Source organism: Mesocricetus auratus, unplaced genomic scaffold, assembly GCF_017639785.1.
Source record: "Mesocricetus auratus isolate SY011 unplaced genomic scaffold, BCM_Maur_2.0 Super-Scaffold_100014, whole genome shotgun sequence".
In the NCBI taxonomy this organism is placed as follows: domain Eukaryota; kingdom Metazoa; phylum Chordata; class Mammalia; order Rodentia; family Cricetidae; genus Mesocricetus; species Mesocricetus auratus.
In genome coordinates, this window is record NW_024429197.1 from 53,063,587 (window position 1) to 53,082,540 (window position 18,954).

General features: G+C 42.7%; 1 protein-coding gene across 1 annotated transcript in view; it reads right to left on the reverse strand.

Moving 5' to 3' along the window:
* The window catches only part of Sh3gl2 (SH3 domain containing GRB2 like 2, endophilin A1), a 184,923-nt gene extending 166,756 nt beyond the window's left edge, over positions 1-18,167 (reverse strand). The window contains exon 1 of the mRNA XM_040757204.1: positions 18,003-18,167. Within this exon, the coding sequence (XP_040613138.1) occupies positions 18,003-18,047 (45 nt within the window). The 5' untranslated portion in view covers positions 18,048-18,167. The remainder of the gene's footprint in view (positions 1-18,002) is intronic.
* Between the last annotated feature and the right edge of the window lie 787 nt (positions 18,168-18,954).

Consider the following 18,954-nt stretch of genomic DNA (forward strand, 5'->3'; position numbering starts at 1 on the left):
CAAGCACATCCACATAGATGTGTCATACATGTGTACATACACACACATCATATGGCCAACCTACTGGAAACTACGCTCTCTTTTGGGAGGAGGAGTTTGAGACAGGGTTTCTCTATGTAGCTTTGGAACCTCTCCTGGAACTTGCTCTGTAGGCCAGGATGACCTTGAACTCACAAAGACCTGCCTGCCTCTGCCTCCCAAGTGCTGAGATTGAAGGTGTGTGCCACCAATGCCTGGCTAGAAACTACACTCTTTAAGCAAACTGGCTCTTCCTCTCTAGCTACTAAAAGTTCCTGAGCTAGGAATGGGAGATTGTAAGGCCCTCCTCCATGCTGAATTATTATTTAAAGGTGTCAAAGAAACCAAAATAAGGAGTATGCATCAGATAAAAGAGAGCATCAGGTCAGCAGAGGCACAAATTATTGGTTACAAACCTCATTATTTAATGAGATTCTGCAGAAGTTGGAAAAGTAAGCTAAACCACAGAAATGATCTTACAAATTATGTGTCTCAGAGATGAATGACATGAGCAATACCTGGAGTCACACATATTCTGGCATGTGGCACCTTTGTTGTTGCAGGTGACCTTGTTAGACTTGTCCCCTCTAGACAGAACCCTCATTGAGGGGACATCATGACAGTGGCTTTTCTGTCCTGCTCTACTCACTGTGTTTGAGATGCAGAGATGCAGCAATGGGGTATTACGTTTCCATCATGGCTTCCTATGCTTTGCACCTTTCTGTCCATAAAACTGAACCCTACCCATATCCCCCAACACTGTTCTCTTATTTCAAAGGGCAGCACAAGGAAGCCTCCCCTATCTGCTTGTGGCGTGTCCCCACTCTGCTTCATTCTTCTTTGCTAGAGTGTCATTGCTTTCAAGTCAGTCTTCTTCCTGGTCAAAGGGCAGGAAGCTGCTCCCATTAGCGCCAGGCACACCCTCTGTGCCACAGGCCCCAGCTGCCCCCTTCCCAGCGTACAAAACTGTCAGTGCTTGACACAGAGACAAGAAGAGGGTCTGGACACAAAAGCCTTCATTTAGAGAAACACCACAAAGCCCACTAACAGCTGCTTGTTTATGGTAGGAAACCACATCTTGGAGAAACAGGAAAAGTGCCCATGCACTCAGAAGAAAATCCAGCAGCATAATCCAATCCTGGGCTCCACAGAGGACAAGGCAAGTAAGTGCTCTTAAGCTAAATGCCAAGGGAGAAGCGGTTTTTAGAAACCGTGTTTGCTCTGAGTTCGTATCCTGGCTCCTAATATTCTTCAAGACCTTGTCTTGAACTCAGTATGGGAAAGCAGGGTCAGGAATGAATAAATGAAGATTGAGTGAAAAGAAAATTCAGTGACAGATCTAATATCAAATTACCAAAGTTAGGAAAGAAAGAAAAAATACAAACTGCTCATCCAAAATCCCACTGCCTAGGAATAATCAATGCTCTATGTCCATATGAAAAAAAATCATTCAAGCAATCTAGCCTTGCGTATAAATTATCCATGTATTTTAGCTATTCTCATTATAACACTAGACTTATTTATTTGTGGGGGTTAGTTAATAATAATTTTGAATACTTTCTTATACCAATAAATATTTCTCTGTGGATAAAAAAGCTACAGGAATTTTTTAAAATAGACACTGGGATTTAGTTCCTCTGTGTCTGGTATTTGTGCTGTTTCAATTCCCACGGTAACTTCTACAGTGAATAATCTTGTTCCCAGTCTTACATGTTTACACACTGGTTTTCAGTTGATAGGCTTGATGTCACAAGGATGAGAAGAGAGTCACTGGTGTGCAGGCACATTACCGGGTCTGTACTCTCCACCAACAGGAACCTACAGCTTCCAGGGGAATGCTGGAACTCCAGAGGCAGAGGCAGGCTGACCACAAGTTTGAGGACAGCCTGAGCTACATAAGCATAACTCTGCTTCAATTCCCCATGGCAAACTATACAGCCACATTAAGATAGTCTCCCTAGGAAGGGTCTAGGCCCTGCCCTATATGAAATGACAGACTATGGACACCCCCCATGGAGGGCCTCACCCTCCCTGGGGGAATGAGGGGATAACGGGGGGGGGAGGTTGGGGGGAGGGCACAGGAGGAGGGGAGGGAATGGGAGAGGGACCTGGAACTGACTTGTGAAGCAGCCTCGTTTCTTATCTAAATTTAAACTGGAAAATAAAAAAAAATAAAGATAAAAAAAAGATAGTCTCCCTAACTTACAGTGGTGTCATCCTTTTCATCTCTGTCCACCTAAACAATGAAAACTGACATGGGATTCCCATGACTTTTGCATTTTAACCCCAGGCCTTGTAGTATTCTGGTTTACTGCCTTTGCAAGCTGTATACTTTTTATAGCAAAGGTTCTCATTTTCTTACTGATTACTAACAGCTTTCAGATGTTTTCTGGTTTGACATCAAGCTCCAACAGGACTCATGACAGATGTAGCAGGTGTAGCTTCAACACCTAACTCCACCATTGAAGAAGCCGTGTAATCTTGGACACTAACATCTCCCAACTTCATTTTCCTCAACTATAAAAAGGGAGTTAATAATGCTGTAGCCTCATGAGGTTTCATGGGTAGTGGAGGACCTTAAACATTGCCTAACTAACTATTTGTACAATTACAAAAGCTTATTTTAAACTTACAACTTTATGAAGGTATGTTGTAACATCTAAGTAAAAAGTTATTGTCACATAATATATAAGTAATAATAAATACATCCTTAGATACAACTTTAATTTATAACCATTAAAGAAAAGAAACCGGAAATACAGATTCATTCAGCAAACATCAGTTGGAAGTCTACTATAGGGCAGGCACTTGGTATATAATGAAGAACAAATAGATGAGCTCCCTGGAGGATACCAACAAGGGAAGTGATGATTTCAGAATAGTGTGTCAAGTGATCTACTTGAAGAGCTACTATGAGCAATTTCCATTGAATATCGACGGGCTTTTGACCCACACTAAATGTGGGATGGGTAAGTATCCCGAGATGATATCAAGCTAAGACTTTTAAGGAGAAGTATAATATAGAGCACAGGAAGAAAATGTCTAGAAGAAAGGTTGCAATGCAAGAACACCCACTCTGCAGAACGAGCATCTTTTGACAAAGTTGTGAAAAGCTCAGTAACATTAGTATAGCGAGACACAGGGCTAAGAGAGATGAGGCAATCAGTCAATAGTGGCTCCAAATCCCCCAGTGGGGTCTATAGAGGCTCAATGCTGGGAGCCACAAAGAGTCACTGAAGAGCTTTAATCAGAAGCACAATTTTAGATTTGCTCTTTAGATCACTACAGGGCTGGAGGTGTGGCCCATTACAGCTACCTCTCATGCCCCTGACAAAGATGCTTGAGGGGAGCCCCACAGGAGGAATGAGCATACAAACAACAATAGCAACAAAATGTCATCTAGATCTCAAATAACAAAGACTTAACACTGGAAGGAAGCCTAAGGTACAAACGTAAAAAAAAATCTCTATTACCCCAGCTATGGAGCTGAGGAAGCGGGGAAGGGGGTATGGGAGGCATGCACTCACAATCAGTGTCTAATGACTGCTCTAGGGCTGTAAACACACTCAGAATGGGAACCCACGCCCCCAGCTTCCACACTGGGCTCCTCCTGACCACACTCTATACCTCCTAGTGACTGGTGGCCTCACACACATTCTAAATTAGCCTAAGAGTTTGTCTTGATGCTCACCTTCCAACTCTCTTCTGAACTAGTGACACATGCTACTCTAAACAATTAACCTTTTCTTTAGTGATAATCAACTGATATAAATAGAAAACTCCCTGATGGTCAGAGGACAGTGAACCATTTATAACCTCAAGCAGTGGGAGGAACATGTCATGAGTGCTACAGAAAAGGCAGACTGGTACCCTTTTAAGGACAGAGAAAAAGCAAGGACTTTTCTCTTCCTGAACTCTTACTACACTCAATACGGACTTCATGTGACCTCATCTTGGGATATCTGTAGATTTCTTACCACAAGCAAGAGATGTTTCTAAAGAAAATACCATTGGATCTTCTCACTCAACTCACTCTGACCTTATCTGGAGAGACTATCAGATCCCACCAGGCTGTCCCTGCCTATCTGATACCAATCACCTGAACATGTTAGACACTGTGCTTCTCACCATCCAGGTGTAAACCACAGTTGTCTCAAATGGAGAGACTCACAGGAACATGACAAGAATGTCCACTCTCTCTATACCTATTCAATATAGTATTTACACTCTTAGTGAGACAGCTGAAGGAAATCAAAGTGATATAAATTGGAAAAGAAGTCAAAAATCTTCTTTGCAGATGTTATGATAGCATACATAAGGCTCCATAAAACTCTACCAGGGAACTCCTACAGCTGATAAAAAACTTTTAACAAAATAGCTGCATACAAAAATCAGTAGCCCTACTATATACAAATTACAAATGGACTGAGGAAAAAATCAGGGAAACAACACCTTTCACAATGACATCAAATAATACATAAAATGTCTTATGATAAATCTAACAAAGCAAATGAAAGACTTGTATGATAAAAAATACTTAAAGATATTGAAGAAAGAAACTGAAGAAAATACCAAAAGACAGAAAGATAAAACAAAAATGTCACTCCTACCAAAACCAATCTACAGACTGAATGCAATACCCGTCAAATTTACAACACAATTCTTCACACATCTTGAAAAGATAATATTCAGCTTTACATGGAAACACACACAAAGAACAGCTAAAATAATAAAACAATCCTTAACAATATAAGAACTGCTAGAAGTATGACCATCCCTGATTTCAAGTTGTACTACAGAGCTATGGTAAAAAAAAAAAAAAAAAAAAAACAGCATGGTATTGGCATAAAAACAGATATGTCAATCAATGGAATCAAATTGATAAAAAAAAGACACAAATCAACACAACTGTGGACACCTGTATTTGTTCTGTTTCATTTTGCTTTTTTTTAACAAAGAAGCCAGAAATATACACTGGAAAAAAAATGATCTTCAACAAATGGTTCTGGTCAGAATGGACAGCATCATGCAGAAGGCTGCAAATTGACCCATACTTATTACCATGCACAAAACTCAACTACAGATAATCAAGGCATCACTATAAAACCACATACATTGAACATGATAGAAAAGAAAGGAAGTGAAAAATACGCTCAGCCTCACTGGCACAGAAAACGATTTCTGATCAACAATTAATAAATGGGACTTAATGAAACTGATAAGCCTTTGTTTAGTAAAGGGCATCATCATTTGGACGAAGTGGCAGCATACAGAATGGGAAGATTTTTACCAACTACACAGAAAGAGGACTAATATTCAAAATATATAAAGAATTCAAAAATGAATATCAAGGAAACAAATAACCCAATTATAAAATTATATACAGATCTAAATAGAGTATTCTCAAAAGAGAAAACTCAAATGGCTGAGAAACATTTAAAGAAATATTCAACCCCTTAGTTTTCAGAGAAATACAAATCAAAACTACCTTGAGATTTCATCTTACATCTCTCAGAATGGCTAAGATCAAAACCACAAATGACACCTGTTGTTGGCGAGGATGTGGAGCAAGAACAGTTACCCATTGTTGGCAGAACTGCAAACTTGCCCAGCCATCTCAGAAATCAGCATGGTGATAACTCTGGAAGATGGGAATTGATCCAGTTATAGCACTCTTGGGCATATACCCAAAGGGCATGTCATCCTACCACACAGACACTTGCTCAACCACATTAGCTGCTGCTCTATTCACAATAGCTAGAAACTGGAAACAACCTTGATGTCCCTCAACAGAAGAATGGATAAAGAGAATGTGGTACATTCACGCAATGGAGTATTACTCAGTCAAATACCAAAAAATGAAATCCACAGGTAAATGAGTGGAACTAGAAGAAAACCATCCTGAGTGAGGTAACCCAGACCCAGAAAGACAAATACAATATATATTCACTTATATGTGGATATTAGCTGCTAAGTCAGTGATAACCAAGTTACAATCCATGGAACCCCCAAACGTTAGGCATACTGTAAGGGACTAGGAAGGACAGACAGAGCTCCCTAAGAAAGGTAAATAGGATAGTTACTGCAGGGGGCAGGGGGATGATTGGAACTAGAGGATCAAGCAGAGAAATGGAATCAAGAGTGTGTCAAGGGAGGGGATAAAGGGAGAGACAGCTAAATTTAAGGGCCTTTTGAAAGTAGTATGGAAAACTAATATGATAGAAGCTTCCTAATGTTTAAATATAGATATATATGCATATGTATGCAATATAAATGAAATCACCAAATAATGAAGAAGACAGATCCCCAATTGGCCATCTCCTGTCACCAAATAAACCTTCAAATACCAGGATTATGTTACATCTAATTGAGTTGTTGGCCAAAGGGGCCCATGGGAATCCCCAAATGAGAGAAGTGGGCACATGCCCCCACCCCTAACCCAGAAGCAATCTCCAATAGATAACCACTTGCAAATTAAACCACTTAGTTTCCTCCAAGGGAATCTCACTGGGGAAACAAACTACTCTTAAGAGTAGACTGCATGCCCAGCAGTAGACGGCCAGCAGAAAATGAACCCAATGGCATCTTTGGAGGGTCCTTGGCTCATAATGTCATGTTAAGGTTTTGTCTTTTTTTAATCTTGCTATGTTTTACTTTATTTTTTATTTTATATGTTTTCTTCTCTCTCTTTACCTTATAGGTCCTTTGCATACGCATTACGGCTTCCAATTTACTGTTTTTATGGGATTCCTGGGTGTACAGATGAGTGGGTTTCTGTGTCTTGTGCCTTCCCTTGGGCTCTTTTCTTTCTATTTGTTTTGCCCACTTCTGATGTGTTAATTTTTATTGTCTTATTATTATTTTTAGAAGCCTGTTTCCTAATGAGAACCGAAAAGGGAGTGGATCTGTACGGGAGAGGTGGGGAGGGTCAGGGAGGAGTAGAAGGAGGAGAAACTATAATCTGGATGTGTTCTGTGAAAGCTTTAAAAAATCTATTTTCAATGACAAACAAATAAGTAAAACAATTAATTAAAATAGGCAAGCCACAGTTGCCAGTGTTCTGTGCCTGGGTTTCAATAGTTTGGTAGACGACTATCTCTCAGAAACCTGAAAATGCTTACTTAACAATTGTTCACTTCAAAGAATAACACACAGACTACAGATGACCAGGCCTACAAAAGAGGTGCCCAGCACGAGTTGAGGGAGCAGGTCAGCGCGGTGGGGTCTCTCCACACAGCACCCTCCAGCAAACTCCGCAGGGCCAGCATCGGGAGTCCTTCCAAACACTGGGGTGCTTCATTTTCTGAAGGCTTCTGTAAGTAGACTGTGGCTGACTAAATCCTTTGCCACTGATTATCAACTTAACCTTCAGTCCCTTCCCCCTCCCTAGAGGTTAGGACCTCCGTTCTCCAGCCTTAAATTACCCCTACATCTGGAACCTGTAAAGGGCCCCCAGTCACCAGTCATTTCATTGAGGGGGGGGCTTTAACTCTGCAGAAAATCCAAGAGTTTTTAAGAGTCTTTGGCCAGGAAGATGGGACCAAAGCCAAATACTGCATAATACCATGACCGCAATAGCACTCTATCTTTCGGTAATTGTGCTATCCCTTCAGCGCTCTCTTCTGCTTTTTTACTTCTTGAAAGTCTCAGGATGTTGCTAGTGTCTCCTTTTGCTAATATAGTTTAACAAAGGCAGAATAAAATTCAAAGCACATATTTACTCAAGTAAGACTATATTAGTATATGGTATTATTTTTAATAAATGGCTTCTTTGTGAAAATGACACGGTGGCTGGGTTCAGTGATATGCTGCAGTATCATTTCATGTCATATCCAAGTAGTTCCAGCTACTGTAGGTGGAGACAAAAGAATTCTGAGTTCCAGGGCAGCTTGGTTAACATTCGGAAATCTCACACTCCCACAAAACAAATAAATAAATGCCAAAACGATCTGTTTTTAAATTAAGTCAGCATAATGGTTACTTTTACATATCAAATCAGCAGAAACTCAGCTGATAAAACATTACATACTTCTAGGTATGTCTCAGAGGGAGTTTCCTTGAATACATTATCATTTTACACAGACTAAAGTAAAGTCATCCAATCCCTTATGAATCTGGATAGAAGAAAAGGGCAGAATAAAGGGACTTTATCCTTTTCTAGAGCCTGAACTCTTCTAGAACATCATATTCTGCCTCCATACACCAGAACTGCAGGCTCGGGAGTCCTTTGGTTCCAAAGCTTTAAAACCAGCTAAGGTTTGGTCCTCTGCTTTAGATGGTTAGGTTACACCCTTGGCTATCAGGGTTCCTGGGTCTCTATTTAGACTAAACTAAAAACTCAGCTTCCCTAGTCTCCAGTTCACCACCCAGCGCATAATTTAGGATTTCTGGGCCATTGTAGTCTCCTGAGCCATTGTCCATGATCAAGTCCTCCTTACATCTAAGAGAATCCAGCTGAAGAATCCTAATGAAGTCAACATTGTAAATAAAACTAAGTGCCAGTTTAAAACAATATCCACGTATTAGCTCACACCAGCAACTATATTGATCAAAGCAACTGTCAAATTTGGGAAACAGACAAATTATTTCACTATACAGAAAGAGGCTAGAGTGTCCAAGAGACCAACTCTGAGTGGACTTGAATCATTCATAGCCACAAGCAGCAGACATGGTGTCACTGTACAAGAAGAAGCGAGATGTACAAAGGAATAACTTTCATCACATGACAGCCACATAACTTGGTGTGCCTCTGAATAGTAGAAGTAAATGACAATCATCATGTGTTGGCAAACAGTTGGCACAGATTTCATGTTTCCTGTTCAGCCCATATACTTTCATGTAAGGTAGTTTATGGTAAAAAAAAAAAAAAGATTCAACAGATTCATGGAAGATACTGGTTCGACTTCAGTGGGTCAAGGGATAGCACGCAAGCACAAGGTTGGGTATGCTAGGAATATGATGGGGGTCACCAAGAAAGAGCCACCCACTCCAACTGAAGTGTCTGCACAAAGCGAAACTTGACCCTTCGTCAGGAGGGTGTGTTCAAAAGAGCACACAGGGGCCAGGAGGTACACTCACTTTTTATTCTAACACTGGTGGTGGTTGTCTTTTCCAATTTGGCTAGGATTGGCTAGTTTTACAAGAGTCAGCACAAAGGAAGGAAGATAAGGGAGAAGAGGATCCACTCAATTCACAGCACTTTCGGGTAGACAAAGGAGTTACCAGTTGGTGGTGAGTGAGTCAAATATTTGATTCTGCAAATTGCACTTTAATTTCATATATGTGTATATGAACATACACACATCAGCAAACTGTACTTAAATTTCATATAGATATGCTGCATGTATACCGATACACATAATTACATATGTAAATTGTCATATATACAATGAGAGGAAAAAAGTATAACTCTTATTTTTGTAGAAACTCAAACAACTTTTTATATACTCAGACTTTCTATTTGGGGTATGTGTGTGTGCGTGTGCGCCTGTCTGTCTGTCTGTCTTGAAGCAGGGTCTCACAATGTTGCCCATTCTAACCTGGAACTGGAGCTGCTCCTGCTTCAGCCTCAAGAGTGCTGGAATTAATCTGTGTGACTCTATATGTAGCAAACACCTGGCTTTTTAACCAAAACCCTGCTCAATTCTGGGTATGCCAGATTGGCTTTTTTTCTCTGCATTTAAAATCATTCCGTGGCCATGTTGTAAGCTCCAGCTAATGGAAGTTACTTTCATCAGCTTTCTGATGTTATACAACAAACTTCCGCAGATGTATCAGAGTAAAAGAATATTCATTTGTTACGTTACAGTTCCTTGAGTCTGAACTCTAGGCCAGCTCAACCAGGTTCTGTGTTCAGGAGTCAAGATGTGGCCAAGTCTGAGCCCCTGCCTGGAAGCTCTGGTGGAAGTCTTCTTTTCCATGTAGGCTCTTGGTAGAACCCACTTTTTGTTTGTTTGGTTGGTTTTGCTTTTTGTTATGTTTTGTTTTTTAAAGCTGTGCACAGTCCCGGATTTCTTTGCTGTTTTCTGCTCACTGGGCTGTCTGCATGCTATCTCGCATGCCCCCTTCCCTCTTATGCAAGGGCAGTCCTAACCATACTTCCAATTTTCCTCACTTGCTCTTCTTCTATCAACAAAAGACAATGTCATTTTTTCTTTATTCTTTGACAATTTCATACATGTATACAATGAGACACAATTATACGTCCCTTGCATCCCTCATTTATCACCTCTATTTTTTCCCAGTATCCTCCCAACACTTCCACCTCCTGGCTCCATGTTTGGTTCCTTTCTCCTTTTGATAATCCACCAAATCCAATTAGTGTTGCCCATGTGTGATTGTGTTTGTGCCCATCCATTGGATAACAGGGAAACCTACCATGCCATACCTTCAAAGAAGAGTGAGCTCCCAGCAACTACCCAAAGCTCCTGGGGAAAGTGTGTCACTTGGAGATCATCTCCCCAGTCTTTGATGGGATCTTTGCCCAGCTTTATTTAGATTTTGTGCAAGTAACCATACCTGCTGAAAGTCTGTGAGCACCATAGCCAGGCCATGTCCTGAAGGCAGCATGCGTCCCCCTCCAAATCTTATAGTCTTTCTGCTTTCTTATCTATGGTGTTCCCTAAGCCTTGGTAGCTGGGGGTGGGAGGGTCTCTGATATGTCCCACTTAAAGCTGAGCACTCAGTCTCCTCCCAGCACTTTGACTACTTAAAAGTCTTGGCATTGACTGCTGCCCACTACAGAAGAAAGTTTATCTGACCAAGGTGGAAAGAAACCCCAGACTACAGGTAAAACATAAACATTTACAAGACAATGTGATAGCATGACCACAGAGTAAAACAATAACAGGCTGTACTCTAGGACCTGCGGCATCTGCAGCTATGGGCTTTTAACCAGGATTATTGTGATGGCCATGAAATTGGCTCCTCTCAGAGCAGTCCTTCAATCTAATCAGAAAGTAGTTACATCAGAACAATTGTGTCACAATTGCAGCAGTGGCATTGCTTGCCTGGTAGATAGACATTATAGTTCAGCACTGGGTAAGATCATTAATGCCTTTTATTAATTGATGCATTTTCTCCCTCTGGAGACTGCATAGTATCTTCCAACACTATGAAAGCTAGCTGGAAATGCTCTGTGTTGTTGTTTTTTAAGCTCATATAATCATGGAACCTTTTTCATGCATAAAGTAACCATATTTGGAGTGACGTCTTCTCTTATTGAAGGCTGTACCCACATAAAATGAGAAGAGGGCTCATATAAATCCCTGGCATACAAAGAGTTTCCATACTTTCCCAATACAGTCCTCCATTTGACAACCTTGTAAACCATGTGATAATGACAGAAGACCCCATCCAGAATCACCTGGGTCCCTGAAACAAATGATAAAAAATTAGGAAAGGGGATTGGACCAGCTCTTACCCACTGGCTTAATCAAGTCATCTAGATTAATACAGTCAAACTGGGTAAAGTTTGGAATACAAAAACCAATATACTGATTGAAAGTCAGGCCTAGAAGAGAGTTTACTACAGTGATAAACAACTCACAGAACTGAGAAGAAAAGTGATCAGAGACCTGTGTGTGCTGGGGGAGGGGGTGAACCAGGGGACCCCTTAAATGACATTCCTCTGGAGCCAACCACCTTGCTATCTGAGACAGGGCCTCTCGCTAGGACCAGGTGCTCTTGCTAACTATACAATAACCAGCAAGTCCCAGGGACCTGCTTGTATGTGCATTCCCAGCACTGGCATTACAATCCTTTGCTTTTCCCCCTGTGCATGCTGGGGACCAAACTCAGCTTCTCATGTTTGTACCACATAAACGCTTTATTGACTGGATGAGTTCCCAGGACCCCTAACAAAGTTTTGAAAGAAATTTTATTGCCTGTGGTGGTATGAAGGTGGATGCTCCCCTTAGGCCCTGGTGCTTGAACACTTGGTTTAGGTGATACAGCCTTGCTGGAGGAGTTGTGTCATTGAGGGCGGACTCTGTTATTAAAAGCCTCACATCACTTTTAATTCACACTCTGCTTTGCACTTGGGTTTGAAGATGTGAGCTCGAAGCTTTCACTCCTGCTGCCACACCTGCCACTTGCTGCTAGGCCTCCCCTCCACAATGGACTCTTGTCCTTCTAGAATCACTAGCCAAAATTTCCTTCTTATAGAGCTTGCCTTGGTCAAGGTATTTTATTAACCTATAACTACTATAGGACCAATGAGTCTAGAGCCACGAATAGTTAAAAGAATCCCTACATTTACATAAGTAGGGGGGTTAAGTGTAATATATCTCCCACAGATGCCAGACTTCTTGCTACTCTCACTAGAACAGACCAAATATGAGAAATAAGAAAGAAATTCTTCCCAAATCACAGGTTGAGGGAGAACAATTACCGTTGATGGAGAATGAGTCTTCACAGCACTGGCTAGCAGGACAATTACCGTAGGGGCTGGGCCTTCACAATGTTGCCTTGGCAGGACAACAGCAGTAACTCAACAGGAATGGGCTTCTGTGACTCCCATTTTGTTCTTTTTCAATAGACATGTTCACTGGACACAGGGCATCTTGTATATAAATGTATGTGTAGCCAATGAGTTTTGTATGTACAAAAGTATTGTACCTGATGTTCAGTTATTTCTTGGCACTATAAAATTGCCTTTACTATAATTCTTAGGGAAGTTTTTTATTATGAGAAATGCATCTCTATCTATTTTGAATAATGAAATTTAAAAGAAACCTAAGAATATTGTAAGAGGTCATTTAAAAGCCTAACCATTAAAGCAAACATTCTAGGAGCAAAGATGTTCTTCTAAAGTGTTGCAATCTTCTCCACGCTCCAGTGCTCTTATGACCACACCCGGCTGAACATCTAAAACAATTCAGAGCAAGGCTGCATAGTTAAAAGAACAAAAAGTCAAAGGATGAGGGAGAGGTCAAGGCAATCCACTCATTTCTTATCCACATGATCTGGTCTTAAATTCAGAGTTAAGCAAGCCAGGTACCCATCTTGAACATTAGAATGGTTCTGAACCTCTATCTCCCTACCCAGTTATAACTGCTCATATCTCTCTCCGTTTCCTCAACTACATTCGAAACAAAACCCTGAGTTCCTGAGAGCCCTGGACTCTACAAGCGGCACTGAAGGATGAGCAGAATAAAATCTGCTCTACAAGACCTAGTTTCCCTTCCCCTAATTACTATGCCCCTTGCTTCACGAAAATACTGTCTCCAAAACAGAACAATTTTAGATCAAGTCTTGCTGTCTGCAATAATATTGTAATTAATTTGAAAGGCACTCAAAACTTTCCTAACTAGATTAAGACCGAAACACAAAAACAACATTAATGAATCATCATGGAGGAAAAGGTTTCCAAAAGAACGACTGAATCAAACTTCAGTCAGGGAGAGCCACAGCCTCAAGGGAAATTATTTAGTTACTAGCTCCATGTCCAATGTTAAGTGTATGGGTGAGTGTGACCTCATTAACAATCTTTCAAAAAAGGAAAGAAAAAATATGGTTAAAGTCACGCTCACCAAGCAAGCACAGCACTCTCGCCAGCATTACTTCATCCAATCCTAGCATCTCTTGGAATGTCTTTTATATTTGGCTGTCCCTAAAATTAGTTCAGAGGAGGCTACATTTGGGTCAGGTACTGTCAAGTCCAGTTACAGAAGATGGATGAATTCTCTCCTAAAAAATATGATCAGTTTTTCACCCAGTATTTTTACTTTGTGGAGGAAAGCAGAGATTAAGAATACCTCTGTGGAGCTGGTGACCAGCTAAGAACCCTCTCCTTCGGGAAAATTCACTCATAATGTGTGACATATAATTTTACAAATAAAAATACAGGGCCACAAGAGCCTATTGACATTCTCACCAAAATGACAGAGGCTTAGGAGCCCTGGGCCAAGCAGTAAGCCAAATTCACGATTTCAAAGCAGCGGTGAATTTACTGAGTAAAGCAAGCAATTCAGCAAGTAAAATTTTAATACATAAAGTCAATAGGCTTACTGTTTCTTAAATAGGTTTAATGTTTCCTAAATCAACAAATGCATAAGCAGACTTATAGAAAATGCTGCATGGTAAATAACGTGAAAGCACAAATACATGAATTAAAACAGAATGGCCCAGAGCACCAATGGAATCAAGTTTTCTCAAGTGAAAAGTTCTAGTGTGACAATATGCTCTCACTAGACTGTTTCACACCATATTCAAATGAAAAATCAGAAGATACAGGTGAATTCAGGTACTGCAGTTTGAGCATATGCCCAAAGGGCTCACATGCAAGCACCTCAATACAGCAGCATTGAAAGGTGGGACTTGGGGGAAGGGACGGGACACAGTCCTCATGAGTAGTTAAAAATTTTTCTCTCGTGAATTCATTCTCCCTCTTGAGAAACTGGAGGTTTCTGGGGAGAGATGGCTGTTAAAAAGAGAGACTGTCCTTTTATCTTTCTTTTTAATACACTCCCCTGCCCTCCTGATTTGCACCAGGAGTTAAGCATCACAAGCTCTCAGCAGATGCAGCCACATAATCCTGGATTTCCCAGCCTGCAGAATCAGGAGCCAAAATAACCCTCTTTCTAAATCACTCAGTATCTGGTATTGTTACAGCAACAGAAAACAAGAGTAAGGTAACAGACACGTGTTTGTCTTGGTGCAGATGACTGTAACAGAGCACCAAAGGCTAGTAACTTCATCGTAGGAATTTATTTCTCATAGTTTGTGAGTCTAAACAAATCCAAGATCAGGGCACCAGCGGATGTTTTTGAGGAGACTTGTTTTGAGGGTGGCAGATTGGAATGGGTGCTTTCTCCAACCTAGAGGAGCAGTAATTCCATGCATGAGGGCAGAGCCCTCAGACTTAATACCTTCTAATCCCACCTCCTCATACTATCTTACTAGCAATTAATTTCAACACACGAATTTGAAGTGGGGACAAATCAGACTCTAGCGATAGCCTACCAAACTGATTGAAAAACAAGAAAGTATATCTGGGTTCATGCAAAAGAAAATGACATAGTACCTAGAAATAGGACCTTGCATGAAAATAAGGGCACTGCTAACGGGGTCATTCTGGAGTACATGGGCTCCTAATCCAACATGGCCGTTACCCTTGTAAAACAGAAGCTTGAGCACGAATACAGACACTAATACCATGTGAACAGGAAGACAAGATCAAGGCAATGTGTCTACAAGTTAAGAGCAGCCAGACTTTCAGGAGAGCCCCACAGTTGGAAACGAGGCATGGGTCAGCCCTTGCCTGGTGCTGTCAGAGGGAGCATGGCTTTCCTGCTGCAGAGACCTCAACCGTCAAGCATCTCCACCCCAGGCTAAGTGATTCAGGACATCCCTGATGTCTAAGTCGCTGCGTTGGTGGTACCCTGTTACACAAAACCTATCAGATTCATGATGAAAGGGTCTCAAACAGTTTACCCTATAAAAGACTTCCTTGCGACGGCATACAGAATGAATTAGGCACAGACACCATGTATGTACCACATCAAACACATAAACATGAAGTAATGGGTTTTCGGCATTTTAACCAGAACCAAAGCTATTTTTACATAGACAGCTGCGAGTTCAAACAAGGTTGTATTTGAACACTGACACTACTGCTGATAAAATGAAACCTCAATATACATAAAACTCACTGAAGGCAGGATAATAATTGCTCATCTGTCCCATTTCACAATAAAAATTGTTCATCTGAATTACATGGTAACTATTGACAACAGGGAGAAATAATCAATTCTAATAGGAAAGCCACTGGGACACACCCTAATCAGGATTCCCAAACCAGCGGTACTGACCCTAAAGGTATATTCTTTTATTAACAAAATCCCACCCACCCCTGGATAACACAAGCAAGAGGCTCAGTTGCACAGAAACGTGAAACGTCCCCTCCACGGACCAGCATGGAGGTCCTCAACAGGGGCAGCTCCGGGCCTGACACTTGCTCTGTAGCTAAGGTCAGATTCAGGAACCAGTGTGGGGAAATGGCTGCAAAAGCAGGCCCTGACCACTTCCCTCCCAGCTCTGAGCACAGAGACACCAGCCCTGGCTCTACACACCCTCTAGAATACACAGGCATGCACAGGAGTGACCTTTGACCCCACGTGTTTAAAGACCGGGTTCCTTTAAGTATGAACAAGACAACACAACTTGCCTCTTCACCTTCAGAATAAAGGGCTTTTTCAGCAAAGGAAGGAAGTTCACCCTGGTAGAGCTCCTCCAAACCTGGAGAAAGGCTCCTGTACTGCACCCCAGTCTCTCCCCGCTTACAGGGGTCACTGAAATGGGTCTGACAGCCATTATGCCTGTTACCAGATCTACAGCGTCTCCTCCAGATGCTTCCAGGTACCTCATTATTACCAGTGGAAGAGACGGGATCTGACACCAACCAAGTCATTCTTAACGTTAATAGCTATCACTTATTAATCGATATCGCGATATCTATGCATGCTCTACAAATTCATTTATCTATACTTTACCCCTGAGAAATGAATATTGGTCTCATTTTTAGTGAGGGAAAATTCAAAAATTAGCTTTCTTAAATTCAGAAGGGGGATTCAAATCTTAGCTCTTTCTTCCCCAAAGCCAAAGTTCCTAAATACCTTGCATTAAAAATTTTGATTTTGGTACAATCGGTGCTTCAGTCTAGTTTAGAAATATGACAAGTATAGAACTTTAAAAAAAAAGATTGGTAACATCAAGAAAGTTCTGTAAAACTGAAAAGTTGTCAGATTCCAGACAATTCTAATGATAAAACCAAAAGCAGAAAGCTAGAAGCATTTTCCTAAAAAAGGCTTTTCCCTGCACTTCTAAACGGACAGAGCTAATTTGATGAAGGTAAGGTCCCTCGTGACAGTTGCGATGATGCTCACGGGTGAAGTTCACCTTGTGTCTGTCTCAACACCTTACGCTTTGCTGTTTCTCACGAGTGAGAAAAACCAAAACCGCACTGTTATAGCTAGTTTATGTTAAGGACCTTTAAGGCTAGATTATGCAAAAGTATTTAACCGTTTATCAATAAAGTCTTTGGTTGCTAAATATATCTTAAAATTGAACCTGTTCCAAATGAACAAACGGATTGTAATTCCACACATTATGTAAGAAATGGGTCACATCATCAAGTTTTTATGTATATAAAAATCCTTCGGATTGTCCCAATGGGATTTAAATTATGAGAGTCTGTATTAAATGTATTTAATCACAGCTTATTCACCTCACACAGAAAACCTGGTACATCTAGCAAACAACTCGCCAACCATAAACGGTGATTTTCAAGTTTTTTACAACGGAGTTATGGCCTGGCAGTAAAAATCCGTAGGGAAACTTGAAAAACGCACAGACCACTGATCAAGCCCGGCCTCAAAAGAGCTTCACCAAGGAGTTCTCCAGGGAAAAGTTAATGCATGCAAGCTCCTGGAAGGAACCACAGCCTTGCATGCTGGGAGCCTGGGGAGGCCTGGGAAGGAGGGGTTAGGAGAAGGCGGGGGAGCCAGCGCAGTGCCCAGAGCGCAAAGCGCGGGCACCTCCGCAGCCTGGACCGCGAACACCGGTCCAGCCATCACACCCCAGGACAGTGGGGCACACCGCACCGCAAGGTCACCGCAACCAGGCGACTTTACATAATCTCCAGCCGCTCCGCCAGGCACCTGCCCGGCACCCTCCCTGCGGCGCCCGAGAGCTGCCACGCGGGGAACGACCGACCGCCTGGGAACCCGGGTGGGGAGACGAGACGAGACGGCGGGGCAGAGAGCAGTGATGCCAGGGACAGGGAGCTGGCAACTGAGAGCCAGGATGGCAGGGATGAGGGAAGCAGAGATGCGGCGGCGGCTAGGGAGCCGGGTCGGGGAACGGGGTCAGGGAGCCGGACCGTGGCATAGCGCCCCGCGGGGACCGCACCGAGCCAGGGAGGGTGCAGGGGAAGGAGCTGTCCGTCCGCGGGGCCACCCTCGGCACACCTGCACGCGCCCTACCTGAGTGGCTTTGTGGAACTGCTTCTTCAGCCCTGCCACCGACATGATGGGATGCGGGAGGCGGCGCGCGCGGCAGGCGGCTCTAGACGCGAAGATGTGGCGAGGGTCGCCGGCCCGCCGCTGGTCCTGCGGCCACCGGAGCTGCTGGCGCGGGGGCGCGGCGCGGGACGCGGGCTGCTGCGGAGAGACACCCTGACGTCAGGGCGGGTGATGCGGCCTCTTAAAGGGGACGCGGGAAGCCCCGCCCCGGGCGCAGGCAGGAGGCAGGTGAGCTCTGGGAACCCCCACGCAACTGGGTAGGAGCGAGTGTCCCTACAGGTAGAAGCCTGGGGCGATCTTCAGCCCTAGGGATCCTTTGTGACCCTGGCAGACTGGTCACCGCAGATGGGCAGTCCTGACTCAGGTGACCCAACCTCCAGGTAGCTGCACTGGCGGTGCCTGCAGGCTGCATTTGCCCTTTGAGCCTGGCCTCCCTGCAGCTCAAAAGTAGGGTGTAGGCCTATCTAGATCATGAATAAGTCATTGCTCATTTTATGCCCTGCCTCCTGGCTTGGTTAGCCACAGAAAACATTTCTCTGCCTTGGTTTCAATATCCCTTAGGCTTGTATCACCTTAGGGAAATCCATCAAACCATTAACTTCCACCCCCAGCAATCCCACCCCACCCCCAACCCCTGTTAACTACTTATGATGAAGAGAAGCTCCTATAGCTTGACTGGAACAGAGGGGATATGAGTTATTACTACTGGAGTAGCATTTAATCTTCTATTTACAAAAGCGAAACGGCTGAACGTGAACTTGGCATTCTTACAATTACCATAATGATTTGGGTTTTCATTCTAGTGTCTCCGTATAATGTGGAAAGGCATGGGAGTAAGTTGTACGAACACCACATGTGGACACAGGGTGGGATTGGGCGAAGAGCGCGGGGCAGCACCGGGGGTCTTCCATGC